Here is a 15,000-nt window from a genome sequence, read left to right as displayed (position 1 = left end):
TAGACATAGTCCTAACCCACCTCTGATAATGTATTTAAAAGCCACACCTACAGCCTGAGACCAAAAGTCTGAGACCACTACTGAAAATGCTTCTATTTTTCATGCTTTTCATTTAGAACATTTAATAACTTGATCAGGAGTAACCTGAATTACATGAATTTCAGAATTTAGTATTTAGTATGTCCCCATTTTGCTATAATGACGGCGAATTTGAGCTGCCATGAACTCCACTAGTTGAAAAACCTGATGATTTGTGTTATATCAAATCTATTGGAGCGTCTTCTGAACATGTGCTTTAATGGAAGAGATAAGACTCAAGAAAATCTGATCATAGCACTTAACATGGTCAATATCACAAATTTGCTTACATTTAAATGGGGACCTAAAATAGTGCAGAATCTTGAATATTAAATATGAAAGATATTGAACATATATTTTCTTGGTTTTAAATATTTCTAAATTCTAAAAAGATCTGTTGATTTCCAATTTTAAATGAAAAAGACAAAAAAATTCCAGATTTTCACTGTGGTCTGGGACTTTTGGACCCCCTGTATTTTTTGCACTACAGTGTATTTTGTTCAAGTTCATCACCATTTGATGAAAAATGCCATCCCAGTACTAAAACAAGCGATCCCCTCTCGACTGCCAGGAGATCATCCACAAAATGGTTAGTGGTCTGTATAAAGTGGTGATTAAGATAATGCAAAAGGTCATCAGCAAACAAAGAGATATGTGTGTTCTCTTTGGCGACAATCCCATTTAATCAGAGAGAAATCTATATGAGACTTAGATACAGAGCAAAGGAGAAAGGCCTGGCATTTCCCAAAGGGGGATGCACTGAATTCATGCTGACACATGCTTCAGTGGGTGTGTAGTGTTGCAATGTAAACTTGCTCAAAACGGTTTATGAATCATTTCCATTTCCAACAAAAGTGGCCCAAACAGGAACCAGTGGAATCTGTGGTCCTAGTTCTAGTTAAATTTTTATCAACTTGAGACATGAATGGAACTGTTGTAGTCGTGACGAAAAGCAAAAGCGACTGCATCATCATGTCAGCTGTAAAGGTCAGCATAAAAACAAGTGAGTGGTTTAATGTTGGTTTGTCTGGATTCTACTTTCTGCAAAGAAATGTATGATGAAAATGTTCATGAGCAAGTGGTTGTTAAATTTGTCTCTCAAAACAGAAAAAAAATTGTTCTTGCAGAAACAGTGGACAGTCCATGTTATTAAACATATCCAGAACATATTCTACAATATCCTCAATGACAAAACCCATTACAGGATTTCCTGTAAGTGAAAAGACAACTTAGATGGTCCAACTCCCTGGCCAAGTTTCCCCAATTCTGGGAAATGTTATTTAGGGAAATATTCATAGAACTGTTATTACCAGGTTGATGTTTTGAAATCCTGTAAAAAAAAAACAAAAAAAAAAAACTACATTATAGCTGATGGGCTGCACTGTTAACAATGAATAACAATGCAAGAAAAATCAAAGAAAAACAAGTTTTTCGGTTTATATGTAACTACATGTTACATTACTTTCATCACTGGATTGTAGTCATGCTACACTGAAATGCACTTCCTGCCCGATTGCGGCCCTCAGCCGTACTCAGGGGTTTGGCTATAATCTGACAAGCATGATTTTTGAGGCAGAGTTACCCTTAAGGCTTTACTAAAAACACACTATAGGTCATGTTTAAGAGTTAAGCTGACCTTTTAATGATAAATAAATGAAGCTATTTATAACAGATCTTGAGAAGGGAAATCTGGAGTGAAATATGAACGACATGGCAAAAATAATCCACACCATCTGACCAAACAGATTCGAGAATTCAGCCGTGCTGTGATATAAGCAGATATAGCAACACCTCTAATCCCTATTGCTTAGCGTAGGCTCGATTATGTTCGATTACATGCAATTATTTTAGTATGTGTAAGCGTGTGTCAGTTTACAGTTAAATGTGTGCGGATAAGTTAAGGGCCGAATGTGGCAATAATATAAAAAGTATACTCTACACGATCTGTCGGCTCATGTTATTTTGACATATCTGTGTTTTCTGTGATGACATCACTTCACAAAGCACTGTAGTGAGAGCAGTCTTACTGAAGTGAAATGTTGAACTTGGGTGTTTACGGGCCTCTGTGGGCCCACAGCGATGGAAAACCCGTGAACCATTCTGCAATATTCAAAATAAATGACAACATAAACATGACATGTTTTTTCCAATTTTAATGGACAAGCAGAAATACAGGATTTGTCTGCAGTAAAAAGTCTTGGAGGAAATTGTGCAAACTGCTCCTGTTTAAAAAGCCTATCATGGCCATAAATAAATAAATAAATAAAGAAAGAAATAAATAAATACATACATACATAAATGCCCAATAACAGTGATTTATTCACTTTAAAACCCGATTCGACAGAAAAGAAGACACAATTTCACCCTGGAATTCACCCAGCTCCAATAACCTGTGCCTTTGTCCATCAGTCGGTCTTGCTCTCAGAAAGTTCTAGATGTGCTGAGAAGTATAACAACTCCATGTTGCTGGATGAGTTATGGGTTCAAGAGAAGAAAAAGTGCCCTGTCTCATTACTCTTAGCTGTTAGCTGTTAGCGTTATCCTTTGGTGCTTAAAGGGGAAAAGAGTTTTGTGTGTGAAGACAGAGATTTAGTTTGTCATGATATCCACATGATCACACGCACACACGTAGAGCAATTTAAGCTTCATCAAGCTACTCTACTTCATGCTTTTATTGTCAGAGAACATTGGTGTGACTCTAATACAAGATGATTTTACAGTTCAATTCATATGTATGCAGAATCTGTAAAATGTTAATCATTTTTATGATCCCTCTTATTTAAAAGAAATTTTATTAACATTTTCAGAATCTAAGGCATATGTAAACTTATGACCTCAAGTGTAAGTGTGTTTTTACTCAACTTTGCTGCAGTAAGCTCCAAGCTTTTGTCTTTTGTATGCTTTGATTAGTTGCATGTTTTAATAAGTGTCTAATCTCTTGCTATTTTTGCTGTTTCTAGGAGAATCCACATTCATGGACGATCACGGTCCCCCCGTCCAAAAGGTAAATCTTATTATGAATCTATTTTTCATCCTATATTCCTAAATCATCTGAACTATGTATATAATTGATTATAAATGTTATTAGTCTGTGATGAGTTGGCACCCCGTCCAGGGTGTCCCCCTGCCTTGTGCACCATGTTCCCTGGGAACGGCTCCAGGCTCCAGGCTCCCTGTGACCCTGTGTAGGATAAGTGGTACAGAAAATGGATTGATGGTATTAGTGTTTTGTATACGTTCAGAACTCCTTAATTGCTATTCATATCTTGACATATATACGCATGTTATAACAGTAGTTTACTCATTATAAACATCTGATTAAACATCTGAAGTGTAAGATTACACTCTATTTGCCCTTTTTTAAGACCCAGAGAACGTAGGTTGGGGTGTGACTGTGTAAGTAGTGACAGATTTGTATTAAATGTTTGCAAGTGGGCAAAAAAAAATCTTTCTTCTTTTTTGTATTTAGAAATATATGCTTTATAGAATGTGCTATGAAATTACTGGGCAGATTATTTGACTTGAGGCCATTTCCTCACATTTTACACACACACACACACACACACACACACACACACACACACACACACACACACACACACTCATTTCCTGTAAAAGGAGGGCAGTTCTGTTTAGAGATTTCCAGGGAAAAGAGTCATAGATAAAAATGAGGGTTTTGTGATCTTCTGACTGAAAAGGAGAAGCAAATGTTCTGCCTCTTTGGCTCATTGTTAAAGGAGTCATATTATGCTTTTCAATGTTTTCCTTCTCCTTTAGTGTGTAATGTATATGTGTATTTGTACATGTATAAGATCTGCAAAGTTAAAAAGCTCATTATTAAGAAATGAGTCTATAAGCAGAAGCAAGCGCAGATCAAAGTCTTTATTCTTAAACAGAAGTCAATAAACATGAAGCGCAGACTGGACTGGAAGAGATAATCGAGGTTAAACATGAAACTATACTCGAGTCATGGAACAAGAACAACACATGAAAACACGACCGCTTAGCATACTTAAACGTATTCTCCTATACTTTCAGTTATTCATCCAGTTAGTTAATTCTAATAAAAAAGGCACGTGTGCATACGAAACAGTGTTACGAAACAGCGTGCTCTGCAGCTGTCCATGCACGTCGACACCGCAACGCCATCTACCAGCGAGATTGTGACACTCATAGTCTGCCTCAAAGGGATTTATTCAATCTAACAGAGAACACTGCTCCAGACCTGGCCAAAACGCGTCATTCGAAGTCCAGATATTACTTCCGCAAAAGTCTAAGTTACTATTTGAAATATTAGCATAATCCTGCCCAAAGGCAGTGAAGGCAGAGAAGACGAGGCTTCAGTGAATGGTGTTGGTGGCATGTCGTGGAGACACTGTGTGTTTCGGTGCAAAAATATTGTTTGGCCTTCTAAAAACGGACGAAATTAGGAATCAGTGCTTATTGTTTATTTATAACGCTGTTCCTGAGCAGTACAACCCGAACGCTTGCTTGTGCACAGCGCATTTTACGGAGGACAGCTTTCTGAACGTGGGCGAGTACAACGCAGGCTACACACAAAGGCTCCTCCTGAAAAGTGGAGCGAATCCCACTTTGCTCTGACAATATTGTGCTTCTGAATCAGAACCTGCAAGTATGTTTGATTATTTTATGAAGTATCTGCTACTGACTGTCCAAATGCGGAGTTTTGTGTTGTGGCCCAGAGCTCAGTTGTAGAATATGCTAATATACTAGCTAAAGTTGCTAAGTTGCCTCAGCTTTTTGTTTGTTTGTATGTTGGTGGTCTGACAGAGACGGTGATTGTAGTTACTGTTGTGATTGTATCTTGAAGCGGTTTCTATCTATCTAGTCGAATCACAAGAATGTGATAACTTAGGTTTCCAAAGATATATCGCATGAGTACCTCTGTACACACAGAAGCTGTGTACACAGCATAGTTTTGCACTTACCAACGCGGCAGCCAACTGGCAAGGCGTGGGAATTTACATCGTATCTGAAAGGTAAGAGAGTTACAAAATACAAACTTACCACTGTGAAACATTCTGCCCATGTTTGCAAAGTTGGTTCCACTTGATCATTCGCATTTTCTGAAACGATACGGTAAAACTGACGACATGCTGCTTAGGAGCTTAGAATTACTTTAGAAGCCTTGGAGGATGAAGCTAACCCAAGGGGTGTTACATTTCTGACACAGACTTGAGGTTTTTGGCAAATCACAATGCCAGCTGGTCAGCTGGCCAATCAGAGCACTCTGGGCTTTTCGGAAGGAGGGGCTTTGGAGAAACCAGAACTCAGTCAGAGCGTTTCATTCAGCCTGGAAATAGTGGAACTGCAAAAATGTACAGTATGTGACAAATAATGCTTTTTCTGAAATTAAAACATGTTAACTTATTCTATTACAACCAATAAACAAAAATAATGAACTTTTAAAAACATTTAAAAAGCAAAATATGACCCCTTTAAATGTTAAGCTTCTAATAATTTCCCCCATGATGTTTGCATCATCTTTTTTTTCGATTCCCACCGTGGCCCTGTGTGTGCGGAGTTTGCATGCTCTCCCCGTGCTGCGGGGGTTTCCTCCTGGTACTCCGGTTTCCTCCCCCAGTCCAAAGACATGCATGTAGGCTGATTGGCGTGTCTAAAGTGTCCATAATGTATGAATGGGTGTGTGAATGCGTGTGTGTGCCCTGTGATGGATTGGCACCCTGTCCAGGGTGTACCCCGCCTTGTGCCCGATGCTCCCTGGGATAGGCTCCAGGTTCCCCCGTGATCCTGAAGGAAGATTAAGCGGTATAGAAGATGGATGGAAGGATGGATGGATAACTTTATGAGTATAAAGTATAATGGGATGACTGGTTTTAATGGGTGCACATTATTTCCAAATGCCAGGTATAAAATGTTAAATAAACAAAACAAATCAGGCTAATGTATATAAACCTAGTACTGTGATGATATTCGAGAAAACTATAAGTCTACATTATTCATAAACTACTGAAGACTAAAACCCTAATAAATCAATAGATGAGTTTCCGTAGCATCATAGTGATGTTCTGGGTTTCAGTCCTCTACCATCCATCTGCTTTTCTGAGAGATGGTCGAAGTATGATTTTCCATACATACTGTTCTCTCTCTCTCTCTCTCTCTCTCTCTCTCTCTCTCTCTCTCTCTCTCTCTCTCTCTCTCTCAAACACACTCACTCACACAGACACACACACAGAGTTCAGACTTTTCTGAAGTAAGCTCAGTGTTGCTTTACTGGGCAGAAACATTGTAGTTTGATGGACAGATTGCATGAAAAAGAGGGGATGAGAAACGGGCGAAACATGGTTTGAGTTTGATTTCTTATTAAATCATATTACATTTATGTGCCAACAAGAGTCCAGCACCAAGAAGCACTGGCAAGCTAAATACCAAATGTGTGCATTCCAAAGTGTGTGAGTGTGAGTTTGTGTGTGTGTGCGTGTGTGTGTGTGTGTGTGTGTGAGTTTGTGTGTGTGTGTGTGTGTGTGTGTGTGTGTGTGTGTGTGTGTGTGTGTGTGTGTGTGTGTGTGTGAGAGTTTGTGTGTGTGTGTGTGTGTGTGTGTGTGTGTGTGTGTGTGTGTGTGTGTGAGAAAGTTTGGATCTCTGTGAAATAGTCAGTAAAGAAAAGTAAAGTAAAGGTTGATTGTAGATTCTAGATTAGGGCTGCAGCTAACAATTATTTTCATAATCGAATAATGGGCCGATTATTTTTTCGATCAATCAGATTTTTCCGATTTTTCTCCACAAACTGAGTGTTACAAATATAAACTTCAGATTAAGATTTTACATTAACACAACTGATATATATATAAAAATTGGTTATGTATGTATTAATTTTTATTATATATAAGTATTTATGCATTATTTGTTTATGGATGCACAAAAAAAGCAGTGATAATTAAACTCCAGTCCTAAATATATAATAAAATCTCACTTTCACTGCACCTCTGTTACTGACTGCCTTTAGTCTTATTGTTGTACTTCTGTTTACTTGGATCGTATAAACATATCCACAATGCTAAACAGTGAAGAATGTGCTCGTGCATCACTGTCGTGCTTACCTGCTACACAAGCACCGCTTTGTAAAGTTTACAGGTTACAGTTTTTTTCGTGGCACTTATAAAATGGTCCCATGCCTTAGAGGAAAAAAAGTGTGAGACCCGCTGCCACGCCTGATTACGCCTCTGTCTGAAGGTGACTGAGGTCATATTGGGCATAAAAGATAACGCTGACATAACCAGTAAACTGAAGAAATGTATTTTGTTGACTCTGGGTATTCTGTTAAAGCTAGCGGCGTCACATTACGTGCATTTGACGTTGTGTGTCATCTACTGGGAAACGGCTTATACTTCTGGTTAGTAAAAAAATGCTAGGGTTCCATTTGAGATGATATTACCCTTCTAAAATTCATACACTAGATGGTAGAGTACATAGTGAATAGTGCATAGTGTACGTGTATAGTATGCCATTTAGGACACAACTTTGGTCTGTACTTCGAAGGTTGTTTTCAGAACAGAAGTAACGTAATAAGTAAATGCACCCCGTGCTGCATGCAGACTGACTAATCGATAATGAGATTCGTTGACAACGATTTTCATAGTCGATTATTATCGATTTTATTGATTGGTTGTTGCAGCTCTATTCTAGATTCTGATTGGTCAGAAGGTGTTGATTCAAGATTCTGATGAGTCAGACGCTGTCGTCGACTATAATACAGATCACAGGTTTATATTAATACACAATCGAAAATCTATAGAAATTATCTTATCCATTCTAATACCTGTTTGTTTCTATAGTAACAGTTTATACAGGGACTGTATGGCAGATGCTCCATGTAAACGTATTAGAGCACATGTGTAATGGTTGACATAGTGAAGTTTGTTCTGAGATGTTTGTTTATCATCTTTGGAAAGAGTCTCTAGTGTCAGCGCTTTGTAACAGTCAGAAGTTTTCCAGTACGCGAAATCTCAGAGGGCTTTGTGATTTCTCGGTAATAAGCTGAATTATTCTTATTAATTTCATGACAGATGGCATACAGCTTTTACTGTATAACGTAAGAGGGAGCAGCAGTTAATTTGATTTTCATGGAAGTCCCACAGCAAGTGTACCCTAACTAACAAATAAAAGGAATTGGGTTCTTTAATTAATAAGAAATGTACATTTCTTATGGCAAATGTACATTGCCATGACATGCTGTTATACGGAAATAATCAACCAGCACACACTGACGTGTTTTATTCCTTACATTAAAAATGTTTTTTATTATTTAATACATTTGCGGGAATTAATTTGTGTATTTGGCTGGTGCAAACGTTTTAGACCCATTTTATTTATTTTTTTAATACAAGAGAACTAAAAGGTGTTTTTGTGCCTCTTATTGTTTTCTAATACATTTTGTAGCCATGTCCACCATTTTACTACACAACGTTGACAAATAGAATCAATAAGCTTCAAAACAAATTTTTGGGCAGCTTTGGATGAGCATTTTTTGGTTTGAAAGCTTTCTCCAAAATAGATTATTTTTGGCTTATGTTTTGCTCAATACATGACTCAAGCCCAGATCTAGCAGTGGTTTAAACTGAAAGGTGTTGTTTACCTTTAATTTGATCTAATCACACATGCTTGGGCTTTGATATGTCATCCAGGCCTGTATTCAAGCAGGAATAATAACAGGGCAGTGCTGATCAGACAGGGTCAGACTAAACCGCTTCAGACAGGAATGGCCCAGAAAACTGCACTGTAGGAACCCCTCGGCATGAATGTTTACAGTGTTGTCTTTCACGGATATTTTTAACTAAGGTTTCTGTTTTTTAAGTGCCACAAAAATGCATATTTCAGAATATGACAATATAATATAAAATGTGGCAAATTCTGACACAATGCACTGTTCTGAGCTATTGTATATGCCATCAGAAGCAGCTGATATGGGATTAAAAGCTTGAAATTGTAAAGTTTTACACTTTTGTAGAGAATGTTTTATTTGTCCGGTTTTTCAGTCTTGAATAATTTATTTTGATAGTTTTTATAGTTTTTATTTTAATGCAACACTGGCAGTTTAGCAAATCTAATTATTCTTAGACATATTGTGTATCATGGAAATGTATGAAGTATCATGAATCGTTACAGGTGTAATGCTTGAACGATTTGAATCAGTTTAGAGATTCAAAAGGCAACGATGGTAACGATTGGAATTGATTATTAGGGAAAAAGGACAGACTGGTGTGTAAAACAATTATTAATATTTTTAACAGATATGTAAATATTTGAATAGACTAGTTAGGTGACTATACCTCCATTTTCTCCCATTTGGTTTAGCTAATTCTCGCCCACTAACTAACTTTCCCCTATTACACAACAGATACAAACCGAAGAAGGTGAAGGCTAACACGTGCTTCCTCTGAGACACGTGAAGCTAGCGTCACAGGGCATTGTAACACATTCAGAGGAAAGCTCCATTTATCCTATTCCACATATGTGAGCTCATTGGCTAGTGTTGCTCTGACTGACAGGGGAGAGAGAGTATGCCCCTCCCACCCTGAGACCATGGCCAATTTTGCTTTCTTGGATTCCTGTTCACGATTGTCATAACTGTGACATCGTCAGGATGCGAACTCACTGATCTTCCAATGCTGAGGCGAGTGCTTTACTGTCGCACCACATGAGAGCCTAAAATTATTTTTAATACTTAATTGGACACTTAGGATAATTGTGCAACCCAAGGTAAAGACTGAAAGGCACATATACACTTTACACGTGCAATTTACATAGTAAAGGTACAAAAGACACATTCTGTGGTATGGCCTGAGAGACGAATGGTTCACCCTGGTTGTGTTTTTAAGTAAGTGATTCCAGTAAACAAATATCCACTTAAGGCTGTTATCAACACAGCTCCCGTTACTGCAGTACTGAAATCTAAACTGCCACACACATGTGGCACTCAGACATACCCCCCCACCTCACCCCACACCACCCCCTACAAACACACTCACAATCAAGCCAAGACCACACACACACACACACACACACAACCCCTAATCACATACTGTACACTGCTCAGCCTGAGGCTTGAAATTGGACAATACTTTTATTGTTTGTGTTAACTCTTGCATTGTGAATGTCCTCCTCAGCGCATCCTGCATTTAGAAAATAAATAAATACATTACAAAACGAGGGTTAATGAGTCACAGCTGCAGGAGAACCTGCTCCTGTCTTACACATTCCTTGACCGACAAGTATGCAGATGTTTACAGACTTAACAAGATCCACTCTTTGCAACAGGACAGGCTTACAGGTTACAAGCCACACACACACACACACACACACACACAAATTTCACACATCCATAATTTCTATTCGTGTAAATTTCTAAGCGTGTAAATTCCACGAGCTCTCTGCTATAAATAGAAACACTTTTTGGCTTTAAGCTTACGTCAAAACTAACAAGTGCCATAAAAGTGGCGTAAAAAAGTGAAATTAGATGTTTGATGCTTAATCTGTGTGAGACGGTTAAATGTGGTGGAAGGAAAGAGGAGCCCAGAGGCATTTCTAGGATTTCAAAGCATCTGAGACTCTAAATAAAAATATGAGGGTTTATTAAATCCTCTTTTTAAAGAGACTACATTTCTGCGAACCCCCCCCTCCCTCCCCCCATAATATTCAGATTGCTGTAGACTGTTTTTATTTCTTTAGATGGGGCAGGCCAAAAGTCTTCAGAAAGTGCCATCTCAGGACTCCCTGTCAATTTTACTAAAGATATAATGAATGTTTACACTGTTGTGTTTGTGTTGTGGAGTTACTCTTACCACCTTGAAGTGGATTATTGTTCTATAAACACATGTCCGGGAGTGTTTTATTCCCCTTATACCACACCATTTTCTCAACAATTTTTATTTATTAAAGTATGATACAATGTATGATTTTCAGTTTATAGTTACATTTAATCATAATGATAATGTAAAGCATAATTTCTGTAAAGCTGCTTTGAGACAATGTCTATTGTAAAAAGCACTATACAAATAATATTGAATTGATGAGTCTTTATCAGTCACATAGACATTACAGCACACTGAAATTCTTTTCTTCGCATGTCAGGAAGTTGGGGTCAGCACAGGGTCAGACATGATACAGCGCCCCTGAAGCAGAGAGAGAGGGTTAAGGGCCTTGCTTAAGGGCCCAACAGTGGCAGCTTGGCAGTGCTGGGGCTTGAACCCCCATCCTTCCGATCAGTAACCCAGAGCCTTAAACGCCAAGCCACCACTGCCCCCAGAAGCCATAATCATGTGGATTGTCTGTGATACAACATAATCCTGCTATCACTTATGAATAACATCTATAAACAGTCGTTCCCTCAACAGCCTCTTTTTTTTAATCACACTAATTATTTTAATAGTACAAAAAATGTAGCTTGTCATGTTACCAAGAAACCTAAAAATATCCTGAGTGAGTGCTCTCCCTTGGTGGAAATCTCTGTTCAGAAAGCTTCACCATATCAACAATTATATTATTATTGTGTAGAAGAGGGTTTTCTATTGTGTGTGTTTATAGTGGTTCAAGTGAATAATATTAATTGGGGGTCCAAGCAGAAATGCTGGACTCCTATTGTTTTTTTTCTTCTTCTTCTTCCTCGTCTTCTTCTTTGAAAACTACTCATGTAGACCGAAACGTAAGTCATAGACACTTGGTCAATAGATAGTACTCCCTCTCACTGCACAGGTAAGAGAGATGGGCCCGATCGGAATGATGGTGGAATTACAGCGAAGCATTTTACATTTTGGTTCATATCTCACTAACTGTAAATCATACAGTGGAAATACCCCTTTCCACTCATTTCTTGGGTTTTAAATGGTTAGGAACCATTTAGCTCCACCCACTTAGATTCTGAGCTAATTTGCATAATATGCTAAACCTACTTTTGCAAACTAGTCCAAGACCTTTTGCCATATCGTCACAAAATTGTTGTCAAACTACTCAGCAGAGTCTGAGTCTCAGTAAACATGATATGTGTAAAGAATATGGCTGCCCCATGCCAGTGAATTCAAGCGGGGTGGAGCCTAATTTATTCAGAAATCTGTAACTCATAATTGCTTGCATGTATTCACATGAAATTTTAAATGCTTGTTTATGACAAGGTTCTCAAGATCTCTGCATAATCTGGGGTATGGTCATACATAGGGGGCAGGGTTCAGTTCAAATTGCCTTTTGTTTGGAACCACGGGTCAGATCGAGCTGAAATTTGGTGTACTGCATCATGTGTTGTATTGGGTTATTTCAAATACATAACCCTAACCCTAACCCTAATCTTTGGCTGTCAGTGGAAGGTCCTCAAAAGGATGTTAAGACAAACATGTTTGTACCTGTGTGTGTGTGTGTGTGTGTGTGTGTGTGTGTGTAGTGTGCAGTGAGTAAATGGCAAGCTAGCTAATGCTAGTAGCATTTATACAGATAAAGGGAAATAAACCAGTATATGATCTCGAGAAAAAAGTCAGCGTCATTTCATCTGTGAAATCTAGTGACTTTACATCGAATTTTTTCTATTTTTCCTTTATTTCCCACAAGAGGACTTCTAGGTGTAAACAGGAGAGTACTGTATGTCAGCTTTGCACTGCCATTTATTTGGTTTTGGTTTTGTCAGATTTGCAAACCAGCTCTGCATTTAATTTTTTTTACTGCTGTTGTGCTTAATTACTGCTGATAAGAATCAGATCTTCACTAAAACTCTTCTCAGCTCCTGTGCAAAAATATCCTGGTTAGACTCTTAACATTCAGTGTCGAGCCTTGATTGATTAGCATTGGCGACGCCCCTGAGAGGGAAGAGTAGGAAAGGGGAGAGGGACGTGGTTAGACTGAGAGAGGCAAAGAGAGCGAGGGAGTAGACACAACAGCTGCATGAGGACAAGGTACCCTGTGTGTGTGTGTGTGTGTGTGTGTGTGTGTGTGTGTGTGTGTGTGTGTGTGTACGTACGTGTGTGTGTGTGTGTGTGTGTGTGTGTGTGTGTGTGTGTGTGTGTGTACGTGTGTGTGTGTGTGTGTGTGTGTGTGTGTGTGGTTGCGTGTCTTAGAGGTTTTCTGTAGACCTGAACCCTATTTAATATTTTGGGAGAGTGCGCAGTCCCTCCTGACTTGTGGTATACACACACACACACATACACACACACACACAAGAAGCCTAGTGTACAGTTCCATATTATATATACAGTTGCAGTCAAAATTATTCAACCCCCATTGCAAATCAGGTTTATTGTCAGAATATACAGACTTTCTGCTGTTTGCAATGAACAAATCAAACAAAAGCAATTGAAATAGTTCAACAACACGAATGCTTCAAGTGGTTTCCCCAAATTTAAGTGAAAATGAAACTTATAATGACTTCTCCAGTTTCAAAATTATTCAACCCCTTCATGGCAAGCATCTTTAGTACTTAGTAGAGCACCCTTTTGCTCTTATGACCTGCTGCAAACGAGATGCATAGTTTCTGGCAGCGTGTCTGAGGAATCTTATCCCAATTCCTCTTGAGCAATTGCCTCCAGTTCAGTAATATTCTTGAGTTTGCCTGCTGCAACCGCCTTCTTCAAATCCCACCAGAGATTTTCTATAGGGTTCAAGTCAGGTGACTGTGATGGCCCTGTAGACTCTTCCAGGACTTCTGCAAACAAGCCGTGGTGGAAGCTTCATCTTCCTTACAGACAGCATGACGTTTTCTCCTCTGATTTCCTGATTCTTTAATGAAGCCATCTCGCCTTCCACACGCTGCAGTTTTCTAGTGCCAGAGGATGCAAAGCAGCCCCAGAGCATCACCGAGCCACCACCATGCTTGTCTGTGGACAGAGTGTTCTTTCTTCATTCTTCTTCCTCCAGACATACCGCTGATCCCTCATGCCGAAAAGTTCCAGTTTTGTTTCATTGCTTCACAGAACAGAATCCCAAAACTTCTGTGGCTTATTTATATCATTCTGAGGCGACTTTTCTTGTGCTTTTGGGTCAGTAGTGGTGTATGTCTTGGAGTCCTGGCATGAAAACCTTCTGCGTTTAGTACGCACCTTACTGTGCTCACTGAAACCTCAGTGTATTTTGTCACCAATTAAGCCCTTGATTAGTTGCCTCAGATGTGCTTGAGACAACACCTGTTTTGCATATTTGTGCTGTTGTGAGGGATTCTATTCAGGGGGTTGAATAATTTTGATTGCAACTGTTTTTGTGTCTACCTACTGCTTCTATTACACCCCCTTATTTGTTTGTGTGTCTGTCTGTGTGTGTGTCTGTGTGTGTGTGTGTGTGTGTGTGTGTGTGTGTGTGTTTGCAGGTGCTGCCATTCCCCAGTCAGGTGATCTATAATCGAGTAGGGAAGTGTGGCAGTCGCACTGTGGTGCTGCTCCTCAGGATTCTGGCTGAGAAACACCAGTTTAACCTGGTTTCCTCTGACATCCACAACAAAACCCGGCTCACCAAGCACGAGCAGGTCAGTGTGTACACACACACACACACACACACACACACACACCAACATCTACATTGCCCTCCACTAATATTGGCACCCTTGGTAAATATGGGCAAAGAAGGTTGTGAAAAAATGGCTTTATTTTTTTTACCTTTTGATCTTTTGTTAAAACAAGATTCACGAAAATACCCGGCTCTCATGGAGATCAAACAATTGCAAACAAAACAGGTTTATAAAAAATATATCTTTGTTAAATATAGGTGTGCAACAATTATTGGCACCCTTTTAGTCAATACTTTGTGCTACCTCCCTTTGCCAAGACAACAGCTCTGAGTCTTCTCCTATAATGCCTGATGAGGTTGGAGAATACATGGCAAGGGATCTGAGATCATTTCTCCATACAGAATCTCTCCAGATCCTTCAGATTTTGAGGTCCATGCTGGTGGACACTCCTTCAGTTCACCCCA

General features: G+C 39.0%; 1 protein-coding gene across 2 annotated transcripts in view; it reads left to right on the top strand.

The window, feature by feature from the left end:
* The window catches only part of usta (uronyl 2-sulfotransferase a), a 91,273-nt gene that overhangs the window by 49,854 nt on the left and 26,419 nt on the right, over positions 1-15,000 (top strand). For both annotated transcript variants that reach the window (XM_047159724.2, XM_017460606.3), the window contains exons 2-3: positions 3,039-3,082; positions 14,399-14,554. In XM_047159724.2, coding sequence (XP_047015680.1) covers positions 3,039-3,082; positions 14,399-14,554 — 200 coding nt within the window. The remainder of the gene's footprint in view (positions 1-3,038; positions 3,083-14,398; positions 14,555-15,000) is intronic.

This window comes from Ictalurus punctatus, chromosome 2, assembly GCF_001660625.3.
Source record: "Ictalurus punctatus breed USDA103 chromosome 2, Coco_2.0, whole genome shotgun sequence".
In the NCBI taxonomy this organism is placed as follows: domain Eukaryota; kingdom Metazoa; phylum Chordata; class Actinopteri; order Siluriformes; family Ictaluridae; genus Ictalurus; species Ictalurus punctatus.
The sequence above is the reverse complement of the archived record's forward strand: the minus strand, read 5'-3'. Positions and strand labels throughout refer to the sequence as shown.